This window comes from Gigantopelta aegis, chromosome 10 (genome assembly GCF_016097555.1).
Source record: "Gigantopelta aegis isolate Gae_Host chromosome 10, Gae_host_genome, whole genome shotgun sequence".
Classification (NCBI taxonomy): Eukaryota; Metazoa; Mollusca; class Gastropoda; order Neomphalida; family Peltospiridae; genus Gigantopelta; species Gigantopelta aegis.
In genome coordinates, this window is record NC_054708.1 from 36,246,376 (window position 1) to 36,273,036 (window position 26,661).

At 34.3% G+C, this 26,661-nt stretch overlaps 1 protein-coding gene across 1 annotated transcript; it reads right to left on the reverse strand.

Moving 5' to 3' along the window:
- Positions 1 to 231: 231 nt before the first annotated feature.
- On the reverse strand, positions 232 to 25,251 carry LOC121383601 (transcriptional protein SWT1-like). The gene is made up of 17 exons (XM_041513691.1): positions 25,189 to 25,251; positions 22,199 to 22,394; positions 18,921 to 20,733; positions 17,725 to 17,789; positions 17,048 to 17,092; positions 15,961 to 16,044; positions 13,997 to 14,078; positions 13,462 to 13,544; positions 11,300 to 11,398; positions 9,966 to 10,047; positions 9,222 to 9,310; positions 8,464 to 8,542; positions 5,218 to 5,327; positions 2,643 to 2,737; positions 1,420 to 1,482; positions 873 to 961; positions 232 to 334 (listed from the first exon to the last, which is right to left on the reverse strand). Exons 2-17 carry the CDS (start codon positions 22,379 to 22,381, stop codon positions 255 to 257), a joined length of 3,141 nt encoding a protein of 1,046 aa, XP_041369625.1. The 5' UTR covers positions 22,382 to 22,394; positions 25,189 to 25,251; the 3' UTR covers positions 232 to 254.
- Positions 25,252 to 26,661: the final 1,410 nt, after the last annotated feature.

Genomic DNA, 26,661 nt, shown 5'->3' on the forward strand with positions numbered 1-26,661 from the left:
TACAGAAGGAGGGCTAGTAGAATTTCTAACCACGGCAAGTGGATTTTGGAAAACCCTAATCTCATGGCTAGTAAGATTTAAAAACCATTCTAGAAGCCCTGTCCATTCCACTACTAAAACCAAATAACCACAAGTAAAATAACATACAGAACCATCTTTTAAAACCAGTTTCAGAGTTTATCACACCATTATAGCAAAATACGAAAATTGTCACAAATATCACGTATATTTGAAATCTTTAAAGACAAAACAATTTACTCTGATTTCTTTTTAAATTCACTGAGGAGGACCAGGGCTTCTCGCAGCAATTCACTAAGGCCTTCCATTTGCAAACCTGAAATGCAATAAAAGTATTCAGCATGAACAGTTCCTCTTGTTACTCAGTAACATGACCACAACAAACCAACAATTCAAATTATTACTTCTATATAAATATTTGTCTAACTCCATAAATACTAAACAGCCAACAGAACAGTAACATATTGGTTGAAAATAATCACAGGACAACTCGGAAGAACAGATGTAACAATGAGAAAGGCTAGGGGTGAAATGGTTAACAATGGCATAACTACTTTTATTAGACAGATGTTACATATCATAAAAGTACAGCTGTATGATTAAACTACACTACAGCGATATATAGAGATTTATTTTTCATTGGCAAAGAAACTTATGATTATTTTGCTTGATTACCAGATAGAGCACAAATTAAAGCAGAATGAACCAAAGGCAGATTGACCCTTTATTTATTTACTGATTGTGTTATTACAAATTGTGTTGTTACAGATCGAAGATGCTGGAACATTTCTGTTTGTTTACTTGAAAACTCATCTTTTAATGTATTTCAATCATAAACCACGTCATTATTATACCTTCTGTAGGAGAGAGCTTGGTCACCATTTCAGCTACAGAATTCAACAATCTTCTGTTGAACACTAAACCAAAAACTGCTATCCAATGCCTGTTAAAAACAATTAGTGTTATATATTTAAGTACATGTTGTAACTTTATAATTTCTTTACCTAAAATGTTCTACTTAGCTTGGTTTATAATATTTAACTTTAGCCATTATCAGTGTCCATTCATGTGTTCCTATATAACCAGACTGGTCCAAGCTATGTAACTCAGCTTAAACTTCAATGAGGATATAGGAAAGCATACTTGTCATCAAATATTAACTACATACAATATAAATGCTTTTAACATATCCATTTACTTACTAGGCAGTGAGATAGTGATACATTTCAGTATTTATAATAAAACCATCAGGTTAAATTTTTTTATCTTCTAACTGTATCATATTTTAATATTGGTTGCTGCGTAACAAAGGTCTAGTAATGAAAGGACATAACGAGATAACCAACAGAGTATTTTAGTCGTTCCATATAGGATACTGGAAAACTGCAGACATGAACTTACTTCTGAAAGCACATCATCACATCATAGGCAGACCATGGTGGTTTCTTATACACAATCTGAAGCCTAAATCAGAACGATAACAACATGAATAATGTGCAATATATGAATCATAATACAGCTAAACCACAGGATACTATTTTGAATTATTGTCATCTTTCAATCACTCAAATAGTACAAAATACAATCCAATGACCATGGCATCCACCAGTAACTTCAGCACTAGTAGAGTAGACAAAAAAAGAAGTTTGCTTTGTTTAACGACACCACTAGAGCACATTGATTAATTAATCATCGGCTATTGGATGTCAAACATTTGATAATTCCAACACAGTCATCAGAGGAAACCCGTTACATTTTTCCATTAGCAGCAAGGGATTTTAATATGCACTTTCTCACAGACAAAAACACATATCACAGCCTTTGACCAGTTGTGATGCACTGGTTGGAATGAGAAAAAACACAATCTGTTGTAGAGGAGAAAAATGTTTTATTTAACGACGCACTCAACACATTTTATTTACGGTTATATGGCATCAGACATATGGTTAAGGACCACACAAATATTGAGAGAAAACCCACTGTTGTCACTGCATGGGCTACTCTTTTCGATTAGCAGCAAGGGATCTTTTATATGCACCATACCACAGACAGGGTAGTACATACAACAGCCTTTGATATACCAGTTGTGGTGCACTGGCTGGAACGAGAAATAGCCCAATGGGCTCACCAACGGGGATCGATCCCACACCGACCGCGCATCGAGCGGGCGCTGTACCACTGGGCTACGTCCCTGTTGTAGAGGCGACAATGCCTTACTTTTAATTACCACATTTGTAAGGTGAAATTTCTAACTTACAGAAAACATCCAGATTTTCCGAGATATAGAAAAAGGCATTTTGATCTTAAGACCAGATATAATTCAGAAACCTTTAAAATTTATTTTAGTCTAACACACTGCTTTGCAATGTAAATTACATGTAAATTAAATATGTTAAATGTAGTTCTTCATCTATGATTTATTAACAGGCTAAATGTTCACATTTTGTTGCTCATTTTAATGTTTTTCACAGTCACTCAGTTCAGGCAGTTTTATACAACTAACATTCTCAGGTGCATTTTGGTACATTTTAAATCAGCTTTTAAGGGGATGGGGGCATGGCTTCACCATTTCTCTTCCCCTCACCACTAGAGGCCAGAATTACAAGGTATCAATAAACACAAACCACATGTTTCCAAACGCCTCCTCCATCTCAGTCTGGAGCACAGTGCCAAATCCATCTCTGATGACAACCTTGGCTGAACACAAGACGTCATCTACCTGTTGAGAAATGCAGCAGATTACTTATTGGTGGTGGTGTCATAACATTCACTCATTTCTTCATTCATTATAACATGACTAGACTAGACTAGATTACCTGTAGTGAGTACAGGTGATATGTCACAATACATTGGTGGCACTAAAGTCTGCACACCTAAGCATCTGTGTTATATTTCAAAGACAAAATGTATATTTTAAAATATTTGTTTTACCACAATACAATGGAACAATAAACGTGCTACTACTGAAAGTAAAAATTAAATTATTTTTTTACAAACTCAAGTAATGAGTGATTTTTATTGGCTCCCCCTTATATTTAATGGCCTGCATTACAAACTGTAAGTCTAGGTAGCAACCATTAAAACAACCACTTCTGTTGCTACTGTTCACAGAAACAACAAACAGGTAATGGATCAGACTTTTCTTAAGTTCTAGACAATGAACATTTTCTATTATAGTTTGTTTCAGGTTAATTTTGATTGTGCAAATAACAAATATAAATGGTGTTCCATGCTCCTTAGTTTGGATAACATAAAATGACAATATAAAAAAGCCAATGCCAACATTTATTATCATTAATCAACAAAAGTTGTCTGTTATTAACTGTATAGATGAGCACAAATAATATTTTCAGTAACCATATAGCTGGGATGGGAATTGGTGAACTGTAAAAAAGAGGAAATCTAGAGGGGTCCTGGAACTTCTTGAAATCCTAGGTTAAAATCTGTGCCATCTGACACACTTTGGAGGAAAGGACGATTAAAATGCGAGGAAATGCAATGTTTCATGAGAGGAAAGAAAGAAAGAAATGTTTTATTTAATGACACACTCAACACATTTTATTTACAGTTATATGACGTCAAACATGAGAGAGGAAATCAGCTGTCGCCATCCCACAGACAGGGTAGTACATACCACGGCCTTTGATATACCAGTCGTGGTGACTGGCTAGAACGAGAAATAGCCCAATGGGCCTACCGATGGGGATCGATCCCATACCGACCGCACAGCGAGTGAGTGCTGTACCACTGGGCTACGTCCCGCCCCTTCATGAGAGTAAAACAGCTGATCTAAGGAGAATTCCCACCCCTGATATAGGAGAATGATAATTATGAAATAGACTATAGTTGAAAATAGGCCATACAGTCAGCTTTATATTTTGGGCAGCCATATTAGTTGTGTTGTCACTCGGAGGGAAATTTAAAGTATGCTTGGATGTTTATGTTAACAGATAAAATAAAACAGTTATTTCGTTTACGGATTCATAAATTACAATAAGGTATGTATGGCAACTTTTATGTAAACTTGTGTAGTTGAAATACAAAATAAACAGGCATCGAAATAAGCATTGTGTCTGGTAACCCATTTACAGGTTACCACAAAAAATAGCCTGGTAACCTATAGGTTACCACAACTATATGATAGTTAGAATTGAATTCCTGTTAACATGGACTGATATTGTATCGATGCTCGTGAACATCGGTACGAAAAATGAAATCCGGAAGTAAATACATCTAGTGGACGCTGCTGAAATGCAGAATGACTATAATTGCTTGCAATTGCACAAGTGCGCATGAACATCGATGCAATTCCTTTCCAGAAAAAATGAAATGTGGAAGTCCGGAATGCATTGCCTGGTTTACGTTCGGAATCGAAACTACCATTACGTTGAAACTTTTTGTCAAGAACAAAACACCATTCTCGACATTTCTTTCATGTGGTAACCTCCCGGTAACCTGAACAACCGTTCTCGACTTATTTCGATGCCTGGATAAATATGTTGACAGGTGATAAAAAAAAGGGTGCTTTTTGTGCATTGATTCAGTTTTATTCATTTCAATTGTTATGTATCAGTTTTATACATATATTCACAATCAAGATGTGCTGTTTTGACAATTGTTTAATTAATTAAATTAATGTTATTTGTTTGTTTGTTTACAAACATAACACCAACATTTGTTTCAAGATGTAATGTAACATAATTAAAATGTGCAGACTTGTATGCTGTGACATGTGACATGGGTGTATTATTTAAATTAATTTCAGTTCTTGTGAACCACATACAAATGAAAAGACCAATCACAATTGTATTATTTTCAGTTACAATCTGCTAATCATTAATAAAAATCTCATCTTCATTTACTACCCAAACATTTACACTGAGAAGCATTTTAAAGGAGATATATATTCATGGGAGATCACAGAGAAGGAACTGGAGTTCACGTTAAGTTTGCAAATGTATTACCAACTTTGCTTAAATACGACCCTCAAACAGGAATCAATGTTTTAAACTTTTTGTGCAGCCCATTTTGTTCAGATTATGTTACACAAACACACACACACACACACACAGAGACAGACACACGTACACACACACAGACACACACACCTTGTCTGCTTTTATCCCCCATATTTTAATAAGACTTTTTACATTAATAACTGAAACAAATTCCATTTGTAAAAATAACTATAAGTCTTACAATTTCCATCTGTGAGTGAGCAGATGGGACAGCTGAAGGTGACGAGATGTTTTGTGAGATGGGAGAGAGGTCATCATCACATATTCTACTTGGTGATGCTGCAAAACATCCTGCAAGGCAAAACAGAAACAAACTATTACCGTATTTGACTAAAAATAAGCCCACGCCTGTGAATAAGCCCACTCCCATTTCTGGAAATCTAAAGAATTAGGCCCATATCCTTGAATAAGCCCATACCCAAATATGTAGTATGTTTGCTATCAAGATTCACTGAAAGTTCAAAAGATTGTTGGGTGGCAAACTGCTCCCAAAATAACAAGTATATAAATGATTCAAAACAATGTTGTAGTTTGTGTTGTTTTTATTTTTATAGCTTAATAAATACAATTATATTACCAATAAAGTGTATAATTTTAGTACCCATTGTACCCCCACCCAACTCTGCCACAAACACACCACAATAAACAATTTCACTGTCGGCTACTGTACTTTGATCAACAAAGCGACCATTTCCTAAAACCTAAAGCATGGTCTGTTTCACTTGTGTCATACATGCTGTCTTTGATAAAAGCCCACCTTCCTGGCCTACAGTAAAAATAGCTACAACAAAAGCCTTTCTGATTGGTTGATTCATAGTACTACTTGTGACATCTCATAAACTGACTGCTGTGAGGTGTTGGAAAGGGTGTAAACACTGCTATTGATTGACAGCCAACTCTTGTAACGTCTCATAAACTGACTGTTGTGAGGTGTTGGAGAGGGCATGGACACTGCTATTGATTGACAGCCAACTCTTGTAACGTCTCATAAACTGACTGTTGTCAGGTGTTGGAGAGGGCATGGACACTGCTACTGATTGACAGCCAACTCTTGTGAAGTCTCATAAACTGACTGTTGTCAGGTGTTGAAGAGGGCATGAATACTGCTAATGATTGATAGCCAACTTTTGATTAGTTGAATGGTGTGTTAAGCATATTAATTAATTGACTTGTGTTGTTTATGTTGTTAATTCTCAACTGAGACACACTGACTTATTAATGAACAAAATAAAATAAATAAAGAGTTTAACACAAGTGATGCAGCCACATCTGTGCTTTTATATATCATTAGGTTTATTTAGTACTAATCACACATCAAACGAAATGAGAGAAAATATTTCTCATCAAACAAAGGGAATAGAAAAGGTGAGTAATATTGATAACCAAACCCGCTTGGGGTAATTACTCAGAAATACTATATAGTGGGTCTTAAAAATTACAGTTTCTATTTTTATCAATATACACTGAACATGCCTTTCGTATTCAAACGGTATACTGTTAAAGATAAGTTAGGTGTTGCTGGATGTTGAAAGAGAATATGGCATTTTAAGAAAACAGGTTCGACTGTGGGACAAAGATTACGAGAAATTGCTGATGTTTTCGAAAGGCAAAGATACCGAAACGAAAAAATATTGGTAGTGGAGTGGAAGCAAAGAGCACAGAAATGGACCAAGCTGTCTTCGAATGGTTCAAGGATGAGCGGGCAGAAGGTAGATGCATGTCCAACTACTTTAGGCCTGAGAAGTTGCCATTCAGCTTAGAGTAAAAAAAAATTCCAGGCATAAAACAGGTGGCTACGTAGGTGGAAGCAGAGATATTCTGTGGGAATCAGACAGGGGACAAAAAACGCACAGAAAATCCTGAGTGATAATAAGGAGAATATTTCAGATTTTCATTCAGCAATACACGCTTTAAGACAGAAATGGGACTACACAAATTACAACATGGCAAATATGGACCAAACAATGGTTAGATTTGACACTCACAAATGAGATGAAAGGAGCAAAGACTACAAATCTGTCACACTGAAAAGGTATACAGTAGTTTTGACGGCAAGTGCTAACAGAAAGCTTTGATCATCTTCAAAGAGAAAAATTGTGTTATCGGCCCACAAGTGCTACCCATGTTGAAAGTGCCAGACAATGTACTGATTACTGTTACAGAGAATGGCTGGATGACAACAGTGAAAGTACACCATTTCATCCGACATGTCTGGGGACCAAACAACAACGACACTTGACGCGTGCCAGTCATCAGCAGATCGTTTTGACGAGTATGAGACCGACATAGTTACAGTTCAGGAAGTATGCATTTTTTTTTTTTCATTTGCTATTCATACAAATTAAAATGAAACAAAAATTATTTTGTTTCATTATTTTAAAATTTTATTTATAGTATTAATTTATATATTCTGTTTTTAATTTAGTGGGAAACTGGCCGATGTTTGTTGCAGGTTTTTTATTTATTCTTGGCTGTTTTTATCTAGTCATCTATTATTTAGTATATTATGGAATTTAATCCAATTAACCAGTAATTATTATTATTATTTTTTTTTTTCAGTGATGGGGATGGTCAGTCTCATTATGTTGATGATGCATTAATTGCGTGACACAGTAAACAGATGGTTTACAGTATTCAATATTTATTTTTCAGGCTGCACGGGACTTGTCCAGCCAATGGATACTTACGTGAACAAGGTGTTTAAAGAGAGAATAAAACAACAATGGTGCAAGTGGTTCAAGTCAGCAAAGTGGAACTGCAGAGGAAAGTATGTGCAACCGACAAGACAGAACATTAGAGTCTCGGTAAGTGTCGCATGGGAAGCTGTTGAGGAGGGAACCATACGGAGGGCTTTTAAGTCCTGTGGGATTTCGCTACCACTGGATGGAAGCAGAAACTATCTGCCAAGTTCTCGCTTGGTCGACGATGTTGGACTGGAAATCGAGGCAATGCCACCACATGAAGAGATCGAATCTGGAGTTCATTTCGACAATGAGGATGACGATACTGAGGACATCGAGTTTGTTGGGTGGAACCAGGATGAACTTGACATGTGATTATGTACTTTCACTTTGTGTACTGTATTTTGTGCTGGATTATGTGAGTGTTCATACAACGTTTTAAAATAAATTAAAAAACAATATTCTTTGGATGTTGAAATGAAATTTATTTCCGCTTTTGTTTTCTTTATTGATAATTTTTAGGTTCTTTTACTCATCAGTGAACTTTGGAATTTTTAAAAACAAAACTGGCCCCATGTCTGGAAAAAAGCCCATCCCCAACAAAGCTACAAATGAGTTGTCTTGGCCCCCTGGGCTTATTCCTGGTCAAATACAGTAATCACATTCTAATATGAAGTATATACTAACTTAAAGAAATCGTTCATAGTTATTTAAATCCACTGGTTGAAACACACTGAAAATGTTACCTGGACTTTTAACAGCCAATGATGTAAGTCCACTTTTGTGACAGTTGTTCAGAAGATTTGATAGGCCTTTCAACAGAGTCTAAAAAGAAACATATTTATAACAAATGTAATCAAGTTTTAAAAATCCAAAACACTGAATTAATATATTTATATATATATCTCAGTTATATTTTCTATTGGTACTTTATGTTAAAGTACTTTACTAATTATTTTAGTTTTGAAATTATCTACAAGTAAGGAATTGTTTTCATATACTGTGGATATGTTAAACTGCCATTGAAAAAAAAGCCCACGTTCATTTTGCAATAATGTTCAATATGATACCACGCATTTTTAAGCACATTGATTAATTAATTAATGTAAGCTGTCTAGGATGTTGGTAATGACTGGGATATTTTGACACTGATTTGGGTATATATAATATTGCTTCAGTACTGCACAGTAATACCTGATGATGGTAATTATTCATGTTTTCTTGGTACAATACAATTTTGTCAGATTTACTGCTTTTAATGGTTTAGAAAAACAATAATGATTTTTAATTAGGCGTCTTTACCTTTCAAGAATGGGCAAGATACAAAAAATACTAAATTAATACTTAATGCTTCCACTGAAAACAAAAGCTAATAACATGTCATTTCCTGGTGCTAATTATTAACATATATTAGAGAAAAACACTCAATAAGTAAATGAGAATTACGACTCCAGAAGACAAACTTTACATGTTTGGCAAATATGAATATGGCAACGACAAATACCTCTCTTCCAAAGACGTCAATGCCATTCACAATAGCCTTATTGCACAGGTTTTTATCTCCAGACAGCAGTACCACACATGAATGAGGATCTAAAATTGACAAAATATTTCACCATTAGCAGGAATCAGTGGGTTATTTGCTTCATCGACTTGCAGTGGTTTTTATAAGACAAAATCATACTATACCATGGAATGTTACTAAGACACTTTCAACTGGTAATGTATACTTGCTATCCTCTATTTAATAAACTAAATGTACAACATAATTATCAAAAGCAATAAAATAAAATAAAAATTTAAAAATTACTGCACTGTTTACTTCATACAGCTAGTTTGACCAAATTAAGATATTTATCCTGACTTACTGTGGCAAAAAGAGAAGATAATTTAATGATACGAATCTGCTGATAAACATTTAATTTCCAAACTTTTTCAAAACTTTCTGATGTGTTGAGTACCATATTTACCAATATCGTTAAATAATGTTCAAAAATGCAAGTAAAACTGAAAGCCACACAACCAAAGTTATTTATTGCTAGAATTTATGGGAGAATGGAACTCTTTATTATTATTAAATACAAACAATAATTATCTGTAATTAAGTCTGTGTCTTAGTTTTAACCGCGACTTATTTAAAGGTGCGGTTTATGTACGGATGTAATTGAGAACTTTGCCTAAAAACAAGTGGTGTGGTTTATACACCAGGGCGCGTAATAGGCCGGAAAATACAGTATTAATAACTCACTGTCCTTCATGCACTGATGAACTGCTTGCAGAACACGGTCATCATTACATTCAATCCGTAAACTCTCAAGAGTTTCACTTGCCTGAAATAGTAATAAACTATACTTTCAAAACCCAAATTTTACTCCTTGTTCATTACATATCATGTACAGAAATGTTACTCTCATTTAATTTCTTTAATATCTCTATAGCCAAGCAAAATTAACATTAATTTTGCACTTCAAGCTACTGAATCAAATCTTTAATCTAAATGTTTCATTAACTGTATATAATTACCAACTTTCCACTGTAATACGGTTTACTCCATTCTGACTGGATGACATCACAGAAAAACTTAAATGTTATCCTCCGATGAACCTCAGAAAATGACATCTTTACGTCAAATGGGATGTTATTATGTAAACAGGTCATGGAAAGGACGCTAGAAACTGATTTATTATGTGGGTTTTTTATCTAAATATGGTGTGTTGCTTGTAATTATATAAAAATGGCTTGACATTATTGCAAATTTATTGATGTGTATAAAATCACCTAGAGAAGCAAAACGATTTTATACTAAAAATCTCAGAAAATGACGTCATTACGTCAAATGGGATGTCATTACCATAAAACAGGTCCTGGAAAGAATGGTAGAAACATGTGTATTTGTAAGTAAATAAATTGTGTTGTTTGTAATTATAAGAATTGTTTATCATTTTGTTGTGAATTTATTGATGTTTAACAGTCACAAATTTTGTATAAAAATGAAACACTATGCTACACCATTCTATATAATTTGTGGCAGTTTTCATTGATAACTTCACAAAACATTACAAATAACTGTCATATAACATATTTTACTCATCTAAGATACCTCTCGTCACAGTCCTATTTTTCCATACATTCTGCGTTTTACTGACTGATACCATTTCATGAAGACAAATAGTTTTAAAATATGAGATATCGTGTTGTCTTATTCTCATATATAATAAAATCAGGAATACTTTAATCAAAACAGTAGTGGAAGAGCTTTTAATTTAACAAGATGCCATAGTTTCACAATTCAACTACAACTGGACAGTTGAGAAAAAACCTTTCCAATTTGCTTAAAATTACAATCTAGCACACTTGTTAATTAATTTCCAAAAAGCAGGGTTAACGCAAACTTTTTGGTCAGAATTACCTCAATATCTAATAAAACAAATTGTAAGTTTGGATAAACTACTTTGTTGAAAGACAACCTGTAGATTACGTATCAAATGTAAATAAAACAATTTACAGTACTTTACAGTCAGACTTTATGCTCCACATGAAAGCCAGTAATATAAATGGTTTCATCCTAGGTAACTGTATTACCTTTTTTGAGCTTTGTCCCTGAACTCGAGGATGTCTGGACTGGAAACAAGCAAACAAATAGGACACTGCCAATTGAGCCTTCCGCTGTCCACGCAGAGACTGCAAGAAGGAATGTATGCTTAATGATGCCTAAACATATCCTTTTCCACATCTTAAACAACAAACACCCACAGATAAATTCACTTTAGAATTTAATAAAACCTCACTACCATTCCTGGAAGTACATCACGGTTATATCTGCCAATTTCATCTTTGAGACAGACCTGTACTGTAAAGAAACAACTTCTCACAGATATTTACCTCCAGCCAGTTGCCACTCCAAACATATATTTCATGCAATACCATACAGTGAAGCTCTTCATGTCGCCGGTAAAATTGTAAAACCAGCAATAACGTCCACAAATGGAGAAAATCCCCTAATTACGTAGAGAAAATTCTGTGGTTGAGACAGAGACTCTGTTTTCACTAAAAACATTCTAAATTACAAACAAGTTAATACATGGCTATTTCAACATTTGAATTAGATTTAGCGAAGAAACCTGCTACTACCACAAAGGCTACTCCTACCAAACAGATATATGTATGTTTCCACAGACATAACATATAGCCTTGACCTTTGTCAGATGAGGGGATGTTTGGATGTTTAGCATATCTTAAGCTGAAACATGTATGACCATTTGGTGTCCAACATGGGTATTTTGACATCTGGTCCAGGGAGAAAAACAGGAATTCCACTTCTGCCAAATAAGCTACTTCTACTGATCAAGCAGCAAGGGATATATGCATTTCCCCAGAGAGGACAGTACATACCATGGCCTTTGATGTACCAGTCATGGAGCACTGGTTGATGGGAAAAATAAAACAGTTGAGTATACTGTCACGTAGCTAAATCCATTCTACACTGAAACTGGTTGGGATGGGTATAGAGGTCTCTATAGGTTCACACAGTGGGAATGATCCCACTGCACATCAGCTGAGTACACTGTCACTTAGCTAAATCCATTCCTGTGAGAAACTAGAAATACATACAGAAATTTAAAGATTAGTGCAAAAACAGTTACTGTACTTAGTCTAATGTATTGCAAACTGATTAGTTATTTAGTTAACCCAATTTTTAATGTTTCATTTTGTGTGAATAATATATTACCGTATATCGCTGTGTATTAGCCGACTCCATGCATTAGCCGACCCCCTAGTTTCACCCTCCAAATCGGCTTTAAAATTATAGACCTTGTATATAAGCCGACCCCCCTATATAAAACTAACCAAGTCAGATGTCTGTGTGGTCTACAAAATGACAAAGTACATCTGCTTTCAAACGTCATTTGTCACAGCAAACTTATCCGGAAGCAGTAGCCGATTTCTGTTTATAGAAACGGTGTCCGGTTAATTTATTTCTCGTAAAATATAAGTACCAAGATAGCGAAATATACCTAAACATTCTTGATTGCAGCCACACGTTAAAAACACAGTGACTGTTTGCATTGTTGATTGTTAATCGGTCTTTTCATTACTACATGTAGTCGGCTATACCCTACCATACCCAACCACCCGTGTCGATTAATCCCAAGCCGACAAACAAAACAAATGAAGCTGGAACAATTAACGTGTTCGGTTTAGTAAGCAGTTTTGTAATGACACGTGACCTGCGAAGTTTTCCGAAATTGTTTTGATCGGTCACCATTTATTGTTTTTAAACAGATAAATATGACTAAATAACTTTTAAACACCAACATTTATTAAAGATGAACATATATATACAATTTTAATATCTTTTATTTGTAATAGCTTGTGTTAAAATGCAATATTGAACCTTTATGAAAGCGGAAATGCAGAGCACAATAATGACAATAGATCGAGTCAAGCCGTGACGTCACTATTCTAACTTTACATTTCCAATAAAATGTTGACTCCTTAGATAAGCCGACCCCAGCCTTTGACTTGATAAATTTTGTATCAAAAAGTCGGCTAATACACAGCGATATACGGTACTAGTATTTTCTCTTTTATAATTACTAGCACATATCTTTTAAAAGGAAAATACAAAATACATTCTCAGACAGAATAGTGCTTTTTAAAATTCACTATTTCTTTAGAATAATAATTATGTTATGTTATGCAGGCAATAGTAGGCTAATGTATTTCACTACACTATTATTTACCATATACTGTGGTTTAGCATCTTTGAGACAATCCAACTCTTGCATAACAACCCACGGAATAAGAAGATATGGCAGACCAAAACCTACAACAAACAAAACAGCTATATATTTCTTTATAAATATATTCCTCTCATTACAGCTTTATCTTTCAAGACTGTCTAAATTAAACACAAGGACTCTTTTTCCCTTTATTACTATTCAAAAGCATTTAAATATTTTAGCTGCCCAACACTGCATACCACTGGCCCAACATACATGTATGAGAATATATACTACTCAAGATAGGTATTGTTTTCACTAGTCAGAAAAAGGCATCTGATACTGAACCAGGACATATTCTAAAATGCTTCCTATATGTCTTAAAAAAGTAATACCCAATTTTAGCTTTTCAGTGATTAGTTAAAAATATAATTATAATGTACCGAAAACTACAGATATTTCAACATTTATAGTATGTCATAAAAGAAATAAAATTTTATAGTATATTTTTTAGAAAGCTTAAGAAGTGAGTTGGAATTATTTAAAGTGTACAAACCTTTAAGTTTTGTATCCCGAAGTTCTGTAACAAACTTCAGATCATGTATGAGAATATTTGTGTCTATCACAATATAGAGAGTCTGTAAAAAAAATCATTATTATACATCAATGAAACATTTTCATCCCAAAATTCAATTTATATACATATCTCACTTAACAGGCATTGAAATGAACATGGACAGCGACAACCAGGACCTAGTTTCATTGACCCAGGACTTACAATTTTGTGAATAATGGAGCTAAGATAAGGTTCAGTATACCTTCACATTCTTCAAATGATCAACATTCTAAAAACACAAAAATTGTCATAAAAGATCTAGTTATGTCCAAAGGATATTAAATAACAGTGAGAGCTCTACACTCCAAACTGATCACGAAATACCACAGCCACTGATTACAAACAGACAGACATACTTGTATGTAATATGGATGAAGTTTATGATAATAAATGATAGTAATTTATAACACACAAATTAGTTAAAACTATTGATATGTTTGTATTTTGAATTAGTTTACATGAGGTTACACTATGGTGATGCAAGACCAATTTTAAGCCAATTAATGTAATAAAAAGAGGGCATTTATTTTTTAACAAATCTGCACAAACACTAGAAAAACCAGTTGACTATAGTCCATCCCACAGCAAACGCCTTTTTTCATACTATGGAATTTACTACAAGTTATTTATTTCTGAGCCAATAGATTTGTAAATTGCACACAAAAACAGTTTTTTTTTACTTCAAAAACACCTTTTTTCTTCTTACATCAGACCAAACTGAAATTATTTACAAAAACAAAACATTTTTACAGAATGATGGGACAGACTATAGAAAAGAAAGAAATGTTTTATTTAACAACGCACTCAACACATTATTTTACGGTGGGACGGACTATAGATGCAGAATGATATGAAATCTTATTTTATCTGAGTAAAAACTGAGAATTCATCAACTAATTAACCACCTTGTCAACAAGTTTGGATGACTGAATGATGGGACGGACAATAGATGCAGAATGATATGAAATCTTATTTTATCTGAGTAAAAACTGAGAATTCATCAACTAATTAACCACCTTGTCAACAAGTTTGGATGACTGAATGATGGGACGGACAATAGATGCAGAATGATATGAAATCTTATTTTATCTGAGTAAAAACTGAGAATTCATCAACTAATTAACCACCTTGTCAACAAGTTTGGATGACTGAATGATGGGACGGACAATAGATGCAGAATGATATGAAATCTTATTTTATCTGAGTAAAAACTGAGAATTCATCAACTAATTAACCACCTTGTCAACAAGTTTGGATGACTGAATGGTGGGACGGACAATAGATGCAGAATGATATGAAATCTTATTTTATCTGAGTAAAAACTGAGAATTCATCAACTAATTAACCACCTTGTCAACAAGTTTGGATGACTGAATGATGGGACGGACAATAGATGCAGAATGATATGAAATCTTATTTTATCTGAGTAAAAACTGAGAATTCATCAACTAATTAACCACCTTGTCAACAAGTTTGGATGACTGAATGATGGGACGGACAATAGATGCAGAATGATATGAAATCTTATTTTATCTGAGTAAAAACTGAGAATTCATCAACTAATTAACCACCTTGTCAACAAGTTTGGATGACTGAATGATGGGACGGACAATAGATGCAGAATGATATGAAATCTTATTTTATCTGAGTAAAAACTGAGAATTCATCAACTAATTAACCACCTTGTCAACAAGTTTGGATGACTGAATGATGGGACGGACAATAGATGCAGAATGATATGAAATCTTATTTTATCTGAGTAAAAACTGAGAATTCATCAACTAATTAACCACCTTGTCAACAAGTTTGGATGACTGAATGATGGGACGGACAATAGATGCAGAATGATATGAAATCTTATTTTATCTGAGTAAAAACTGAGAATTCATCAACTAATTAACCACCTTGTCAACAAGTTTGGATGACTTGGATTCTTCCTTGACCTCTGCAGAGTTACTCGACACTGTCTGGGTTAGTTCACCCACTGCCTACAAATACAGCATGATATGTATACATCACGTAATTCAATGCAGAAAATAGTCACATCAAACTGATTAAATTACTTCTCATGCTGTCTATATAGCAATGTACACTGACTATATTATTAGAGATTTTATTATTATGACCTAAAGTCCTAGTTATTTAATTTAAGTTTGTTAAAGCCTTTGTTAAAGTTGTCGACCCTAGTCAAACCGTAAAAATGGACACCAAGTTTGGTTAATCTACAAACACAGTGAAACGAGAGTTTGTGATGTTGAAATGGGGAAATACCCTTAAAATCGACTAGAACTCGACACCATAACTGTTACTTTTCAGACGCATGTGCGTTCTTAAAAATATGAAAAATGCATTTGGTGATATTATAAACACCAGGATGACCAGAAACACTCCAGATTTATGGAAATGTATAATCTATACTAAAATCTAAATAATTTATGATTTTAGTTACAAAACGGCTCTAACAGTGAAAAATATGTCTCAGTGTTTAAAAACTAGGGTCTGTCACTTTAACTATTAAACTGCATATTAAATACATCTTGTTTACAAAATCAGTGTTTGTATAGTCATGCATTTCTGACCATTTTACTTTTTTTTGTAACTCAAATTCCCAATATACATTTTTTCCATATATGTACAAAATTATTGTATGATAAATAGGGCGATCAACCGGCGGAACATAAGTATATGAGATGTGAAATCTTTTTAAAATGAACACATAAACTACCAGAGTATAAAAAGTAAAAACATTTTCATATATGGCTTCAGTTTACTTGATTGTCAGGAACATTTTCATTGGTTGGTTGTTGACAAATACTGTATGTAATACAGACTTCAGGTTGAAATGAGAGGTAAAGATATTTAATTCCACAAATGTAGAATATAATAAAAATTAATTGTTTAAAAAACTAATTATAGTGAATTTGAAAAACATTCCAGATATTTGGCATGACAACAAACTCAGGACAGTTCATTAATGTGTAAAGTACAAACCTCATTCTGATGAAATTTTAACTCTTGTCTGAATTCTCGAAGCTTCTGAAAAAAAGAGAAGAAAAAATGCCATGTTAACATACCAGTTATGTACATGTAAAATGTCATTTGTAGCTAATAACTAATGATAATCACTTTGAAAATCTACTGACAAATGCAATGGTTAACATTTTACCACTGTACATAAGGAACAAGTATATGAAATATTGTTCTGAATGCATTATTAATGCACATCTATTGCTAATAACAAACAAAAACAACAAACATTTAAGATTACCAACATATCCTAGCATAATTACACGCCCATTTGGTACCTAATAGTACAAATATAATAATTATATTCTTTCAAATAATATTATTATATTCCTTTACTGGCATAATAGCTTTAAATAATAGGTACATCAATATATAACCTTGTAGTTACAGAAAAATAATTGTAATAATTAAAAGTTTTGAATAGCAGTCCATGTAAAAGTTACAGCCCTCGAAATTCATGACAGCATTCAGCTGTCCCGCCACTAAAAGCTGTTGCAAAATTGATCTGCAACAGCATTTTTATCATTATCGGGTATTTACTGTGTTATTATCTGCACTAAGTACCATCACAAGACAATCTGAATTTCAAGGGCTGAAGTTATAATAATTTATCACAGAAACAAAATAACCTAAAATCTTACATCAACAATCATTTGGGGGTCTTCCTCATCCACTTCCATGTCACAGACATCATCCCTCAAGTCTTCTGAAATAATTAGTCAACACTCATATACACTCACATCAAAGTTATGATAATAACCCGAGAGCTTGTCCAGCTGTAAGACTCGGCATTCTCTCATCCTTAGGTATATCCCATGAAAGAAAGCTATGAAAGAAATGTCTATCTTACACGAGCTTGCACTTAACATGACGTCGTTGTTAATATATGACATCATATTAATGTGAGATGGTGATTTGAGGTCATTAGACAACAATTTTAGATTGATATTTTGTTATTAAAACCTTCATTATAAAAGCTATGTTGTTAATTTGCGGTGTTAAATTTGATTTAATACATGAAACAAACACAGCAAATTCGATAGTGTAGCTCAAATAAAAAATAAACAAATTTCAGCCATTTTTGTCTGTTCATGTAAAATATAATAGTTTATTTTCCGAATGAATGAGACACACAAAAAAATCCATATGTGGCAATGTGGGATAAAAAAAGTACACGCTCAGTGGTGAACATTTCAACCTTAGAACTTAGAAACTTGGCAAGACCCGTCCCAGATTGAAATTTCCACCACCTCGGGTGTACTTTTTCCATCCCACATGACACATATGATGGAGTGTTGTATTCTACTTCCATTAGAAATGTTTATCAAAATACATGTAAAGTGGTAATAGTAAGTTATTGTAACATAAGTATATGTTCAAATTTGTCAGAAATGTGCACCTCCGAAAAACCCCTCCCCCACAATATAAAATCCTGGCTCTGCCAATGACCAGCTTAGTATGAATAAAATGATGTTAAAATTTCTGTAGTTTCAAATTATTTATAATCAGGGTATGAATTTGTTAACTGGATAAAATGTTAATACTATTACTGTGAATATATATGCTTTATACTAGTATAAATACAAATTTAAAAAGTTACATGTACACATAACCAGCCTTTTGACCGCTCATTGGTGGGTTTGTTTGCAACAAGTTTAACTACTTCATCTATATTTTCACTTTTTCATCAGTTTTGTGATGGATGGGAGCCATCACAAGGTCAGCTAACACACAGCAATATATGGCTACATGTATTCTGAAGCCAGATTAAACATGTATGCAAATGACGGTAGTTAATCTAATTTTAAATGTATGCATACATTTAAAGGAATCTTACCATTTACACATAAAGATGCATCTACCATGGGTGAACAACTATGACCAGTCAAATATTCCCTGTCATTCACAAAGAAGGGAGATACAGTGCAACTGGGAACCACAATCCTTCGATCAGCCTCTTCCGTTTCAAAAGTCGTACTGCAAGAAGCAGCAGTCCTACTGGTGTCAGGGTTCACTCGTGCACTACTGACATCAACCCATGACTGTACAGCTGCCTGTATTTCAGATCTGTTGAAATGATCACTGGAGGTACATTCCTGTGTCACTGGTTTTACAGAAATTACCTTTTTAATAGTACCCATGTCAGCAATGACATTCCGAATATCAGATACTGCATTATTTCTTTTGGTAACCTTTGTAACTTTCCCATGAATTGCTCTTTGCAACAATGTTTTACCAGAATTGTTTTTGTTCAGAACTACCAACTGATGTGGATCGAGCAACTTGTTCTTTCTACTTTCTTGCTTGTCACTGTTCCTATCTACAGGCACTGGCTGCCATTTGTCCACCTCACTAGTTTTCAGTGATGCTGATACAGACGATTTGGGTTTCTTAACTGCGTCAGTTTTATGACTAGCTGACTGAGATACTTTTTCTCTGGATTCACAAACTGACTGAACTACTGTGGTGGTCAATTTGCTATTTTTAAAACTTTTGGATTCCAGATCCTCAGAAAACTCTGAACTCTTACGTTTTTGGGTCCATGGCTTTCTGCCATCTGGATGTGATAAATCCAGCAGTTTACAAGATTCAGTGTTACTGTTAGGTTTGTCTTGCTTCATTTCCTGCCTCTGATCTCTACTTGCCAATTTATGTCTCAAATCTGTAGGATCCGCCGCCACCTTTTCAACCTTTTTAGAATTAATGATTTGTCTTCTTTTTGTACTTTTTAATTTCTTTGGTGAATTACAACCAAATGTTGTAGGAAGGTCATCATGAGCACAAAAATCTTCATAAGAGATTGGTTGTTTCGATTTAGAAGACAAAGATTTGGACTTTAAAGAAACATCTAAGGGAAGTGTTTTTTCTTTAGCCTCTTGCATATGTGATCCCCGAGATTTGACATAAAGTGATCCCTGAGATTTGACAGAAATGGTTTTTGACAACTTTTCCTTTACATTACGTGAGGACCAAGAACTGTTTCTTTTACTTACGGCATCAGACTTTGTAAAATTTGACGACTTGACATGAAATGGTACAAAGACTGTAGAAGAAAGATTGGACTGGACGACAACCGAATGCTGAACATCACTTGATGTGGAGGTTTTAACATCTAATGATTCCCTTTTAGAATTGTTTTTATTTTTATCTGGATTACTCTGCTTTACAGTCTTATTAGAGTCATTATATTTTTTATCAGTTGGTTGTTGTCGTAGATTTGATAAAAGATTTGAAACACTGTAGACCTGCTCATAATTCAGTGCTCGTTTTGGCATATTTTCTTCCCTCCGTTCGTCCTTGTCAAACTTTGCTAATGCTTCAGCACTCGGTGAAGAAATGTTAGGTTTGTCACGAGAAACGCTTCCAGTTGTGGTGGAATGTGAAAAATGAGGCATGAGACCCTTCCTCAGATCTACATCCTGGGCAGAATAATGAGCACCGTGGTCATCAGCAGGAGCCTGTGATCTCATGTTCTCGTAGATGTTTTTCTGGAATGCACTAAACACTGGATCAGACACACGGTAGTCCACATCACTGCCTCCTCCACCACTAAACGGTGAACCATCATTTTCAGATTCATAACATGGTGAAAAGCAGGGATCCCAGCTATCACCAGTGCATCGAGTTGCATGCTGCTTATCTTGGAGAGTCTGTAAACAAACAACGCAGACATACATTTGAAAACTTATTTCATATTTTGCTAAAAGAATAAAGCTAATTTTAATACTAAAAATCAATTTGATCCAGTTACCTGTAATCATTATTTTAGTAGTAGTAAAGAAAAAAGCATGTTGGATAGTGCTGATATGTTTAACAGGAAGATTTTTGTTATTTGTGATTCTCAAGTTTTTTACAATTCAATGAGGTAATTCAATTATCTTGGGAGTACTTTGTACATTAAGAAACTTAGATATGATAACGTAGCGCTGAGTATACCACCATAGCGCATATTTTACTGTACGGAATGTCTTGAATATACTATTCCCTTGTAATTTCCTGTGCATGATCTACACATGGCAGCAAATTAAATATTGCGGTAAACTGTCAGTTATTATGGTGATCACAATGAATATTTTCCATAGAATTTGTTAACATTATCAAATACAGCATTTTCAAGGTTTTATATTTTCAAGGCTGCCCGCTTACAATTGAAGCCCATGAAAATAAAAATCCACAAATATTTCTGGTTATACTGTATTTATAAGTAGAATGAGTTAAATATATTGTTGTAAGCACATTGTAGTAAGCAACATGTATTGGTCACTGTTCGACGACCAATACATGTATATTTTAAAGTGGGGAAGTACCATCCTGTCTGTCATTAATGTATGCACATAAATAAAATTTGCTTTGTTTAATGACACCACTAGAGCACATTGATTAATTAATCATCAGTTAGTGAATGTCAAACATTTGTTAATTATGACTCGTAGTAATCAGAGGAAACCTGCTACATTTTTCCTAATGTAGCAAGGGATCTTTTATATATGCACATTCCCACAGACAGGAAACCACATACTACGACTTTTGTCCAGTTGTGGTGCACTGGTTGGAACGGACCCCCCCCCCCCCCCCCCAGCTAAATGGATCCACCAAGGTGGTTCGATCCTGTGATGTAAGCACATCAAGTGAGCACTCAACCTACAACTAACTTCTGCCCTGTTTGCATATAAAACATCCCTTGCCCATATTAATACTTACCAAATAAGGTTTGACCAGATCAGACACCTCTCACGTTACTACTTAACAAATAAGGTTTAACAAGCTTTGACACCTCCCACATTGAAACTAACCAAATAAGGTTTGACAAGATCAGGAACCTCCCACATTCACACTAACCAAATAAGGTTTGACCAGCTCAGGCACCTCCCGCCTTGACACTAATCATATAAGGTTTAACAAACTCAGGCACATCTCACGTTAATACTTACTAAATAAGGTTTAACAAACTCGGGCACCTCCCACATTGACACTAACCAAATAATGTTTGACCAGATCAGGAACCTCCCACATTACTACTAACCAAATAAGATTTGACCACCTCAGGCACATCCCATGTTAATACTAACCAAATACGGTTTGACCACCTCAGGCACCTCCCACAATGACACTAACCAAATAAGGCTTGACGAGTTCAGGCACCTCCCACGTTGACACCCCTGTGTTTGTGTTGAAGTAGTAGATGCGGTCCGGGAAGGAGGAGGACTGTTTGACAATCCAACCAAACGGCAAAGTGAGTTTCTTTATTGCACTGGCCGAGGTTCTCAGTGGAGGCTTGGTGTTTGCGGGATGGGACATCACTATTTCACAACTGCTAACAAAGAAACAACATATGTGCATTATGTTTATAATGTACATAAATTAGCAAATTAGATCATCAGAAATTATTAAAATTATCAAGTTATAACACACCTAATTAATTCAGAAAAATATTAATTAATAAATAGATAAAAATTTAATGTCATGTAATAAAATAATAACAGAAATGTTTTAATTTACAAACATTATGAAATGACATAATGCACATACCAGTAAGCTACAGACATAATTTTATAATCAATAACCTTTTCACATACAATGTGAAGAACACCCATAGAAACAACTATAATACAAGTTTCATTTATCTATGAGTTATAGTTTGTGAAAAATGGAACAACATGCAAAATTTTAATTAAACTAAATGCAAAGATATTCTAATAAAAAATGTTTAATTATTATCACATGAACAGTGATGAACATCCATAGGTGCAACATTAAAGCAAGTTTCAGCTCACTGTGATGAACATCCATAGGTGCAACATTAAAGCAAGTTTCAGCTCACTGTGATGAACATCCATAGGTGCAACATTAAAGCAAGTTTCATTGCACAGTGATGAACATCCATAGGTGCAACATTAAACCAAGTTTCATTGACCTAGGACTTACAGTTTGTGAGAAGCTGATGTAAACACGAAACTTAGTAACGCAAAATTTGACGCCGGCCGATGCCGTAAAATTAAAATCTATATCTAGCCTTTTTTACTTTTCAAAGGCGATAAAAAATATTACTTCATACGGGCAGGTGACATCGATGCTCTGTACATGTATTTATAATATATATATATCATGTGTGCACATAACTGAACCTGCAGACTTTATCATCAGTTGTCCATTTTAGTTGGTCGTGTTGAGTGCAGCAGTATGTACATTTGAAGACATCTTTTACATGTGGAATGTGCATAAAAATTAGGGATAGATTAAATGCATGTTGTAGTCTAATGAACATTGACATTTTTCAGCTACTCCCGTAAACCGGGCTTTGTTTTTCAAGAGTGACACGTGTTACCTAGTCACCAAAACTCTTACGCAATGAATCTGCGAAGCAGACGAGACTTTGACAATGACACCTGTGTAAAGCTGTTGTTTATTTAGGTTTGTTTAATATTACACACCATTTATAATGTGCAGTGCAAAATGGCATTTGTGTATATATTTCCCCATGTATAAAAATATTTTGAATGTCTACTTGTCTTTTCCTTATTTGTACATTTTGTTTTTGGGAAGTTTTTTGTTAATTCAACAAAAGTATTTTGATGTCAGGGTTCAATCGTATGCAAATTCCTTTAAAAACAAGTCAAATGTAAATAGACCGGTTTAACTTTATGGTTTTTCACGATACAAGTTATTTATTTCTATGCAAATTGATTTGTAAATTGCAATTTTTTTTTTTTTATATTTCCAAAACACTTTTACTGTTCTTACGCCAAACCAAACTGAAATTATTTACAAACGTTTATATATATATATATATATATATATAGTCAACGTCCCTAATTGTGTTATGCTTCCAACTCTGTTCACTTTGTTTTCTTGTGGACGGTTCACGTATTTAACATCCGATTTGTTGTCGTCTGCTTGTCGTTCATTTGTGAGGTTTTTCTTCAGTTCTAGAACATTATCATTAACAATAAAGTTCAAACAAGTAAGTATCTAAATACAAAACTTTACAAACCCCTAAAACCATCAATTTTACCAAGTTGTTTTTGTTTACTCCATAAAATTACCGATATCGGGTCCACATGACTCGTAGAAATAACATTCGGTGCGTGTTATATGACCTCACATGTGTAAGATCAACAAGGCCAAAGCATTTAATTTTTATGACTTTTAACACCTCTGTTGTTAGAATTTGTTTTCAATTATTATATTCGATCTGCAAAAGGTGTGCTACAGTTTTGTGCCTCTACTGTAAATAGTATTCATAATCCATTGATAACATTGTAAATAATTTTAGTGTATAAAGTATGTTAATTAAGAATCAATTTATAAATAAAATTATATTTTACAAACTATATTCACTGGTATGAACGTTATGCCTATCAGTATTGACAAGTGTTAGCGATGGCTGTTGGTAAAACGCAGACCAGACCAGAAAGCTTGACAAATTGAATTTTTCCTTTTAAAAAATATCAAACAAAGTGTTCGTCAACTGTGCATAGTTAAGAAACTTTTCTCTTTTTTTCATGTAGTGGCCTTAAAAATTAAAAATGATGAACCGTACATGTGCGGTACGATACCTTTTGCAAACGCATGCGCCTGAATGCAGTTAGAAACGTCACACTCTTTCTTATTTAGGCCTACCGGAGGGTCTTTCACTTTTATTTACTTGAATGGATTTGTTTTACATCCACATTGTTGATTTTTTACGTTAATTGATTGCAATCTATTTTGGTTTAAACAATATTTATTTACAAATCAAATTTGGGATTGGCCAACAGGCAAGTCCCTATATTACGGCAATCTATTTTGTTTTACTTATCGTAGCTGAAAAATGTGGAATGGTATTTCCGTAAATATTCGTATTCGTATTTTTGTCGTTAGGTGAACGCAGTTTGGGGCGTCGATGGTATAGAATGATAGGACAGACTATAGAGCGCTGCTTAATTGTTGAACGGTCCCGTACTGACAGAAAACGATGCAATGCCAATGGAATTAGTTTTTTTTTTATGTAGGCCTAAACCAAAACCAAGCTACCAGCATTGCCGCAATTTTAGGGCGTAAAGTACAACAGAAATACTAAATTACAGAAAACGCATGCAATAGCTGAGTAAGTTAATGACACTAACTAGTTTTTGGATACCGATACAACATAATGCTCAGGCCAACAGCCACCAAGAATATTTGAGTCACTTTTGCCAAACAATCGGTGTAGCAATTTTCTATTGGTTTGGTCTCGCGGATAACTGACAGCCAATCAAAACAATAATAATAATAATATTATAAAATCAGTTTATTAATAAATTTACCAGTAAACATTCAATATAGTCTTGATTACTATCAAAATTAGCCCGAGTAGTCTGACTGTAGAGGCCTGGACGGATATTTGGACAGATATTCAGCCCTTACAATCAGAGCACACTCCGATGTCAGAGTTAGGTCAGGTCAGGTCATTTTATTAGACTGATAGACGGGGCATGCGTGTTAAGTATGATAGTTGGCCGTGTCGAAGTATTGTACTATAGTAGTAATAATGCATTATACTGTTAGATACCGCTAACTATATGGTCACCATTAAGAATGACAATTGTGTATGTCGTAGGCGCATATCGTAGTGTCGGATGGGTTTCTAGAAGTATTGTACTATAGAAATAACGCAAAAGACATCATTTGCCAAATTCCCACATTTATTACATTAAATACATACGCACATATGTACGCAAAACACCCAACAGAACACATATACATAAATAGTTATAATAAAGAAATAAAACACCAATCACCAAAAGAACATAGAACATAAAACGAAACTAATTTATGTTGTAACCTCGCTTGGTATGAGACGGCCCCTGTGACTTTGTGTAAGGCGGAATCACCGAGTGGGCAATCACGTGACCTACTTCGCGATATAGGTCAGCTGTCGGATTTCTTTCTGTAGTGTGTGTATTAGTGATTAATAAGTGGATTTTTTTAAATCAAGTAACTCGAAATTGATCGATGTAAAGGTATTTGAAGTCAAACATTGGATTGTTGTGGTATTAGAGCGGGAATCTTTGACTACCGTTTGGTGGACAGCGATTGAAAGAAAATTACATAGCTTGGTCTCTGACTGTAAGGGCTGAATAGCTGTCCAAATATTTTGAACGAGTTTCTTAAAACATTTAAGTACGAGTTGTGTCCGATCATAACCAAACTTTTAAAGATTATTTTAGATTCTGGAGTTTATCTCTCTATATGGAAACATGCTGTTATAAGACCTATATTCAAAAAAGGAAACCCAACGGATAAAAATAACTACAGGGGAATTTCTCTTCTTAGTAATCTAACAAAATTGTTCACATCGGTACACAACCAACGACTTTTAATGTGGAGCATAGACAACAACATAGTAACAGACGCACAATTCGGATTCAAACCTGGCTATGGCACAAGAGATGCGATTTTCGTACTTCATGGCCTTGTAACAAAATTTCTTTCTAACAAAAATCGATTGTATTGCTGCTTTATAGATTAGGCCTATGCCAAAGCTTTTGATAATACAGACAGAGTTAAATTATGGAGAAAGGTAATTAAAGCCGGTGTCACAGGAAAAGTTTTGACTG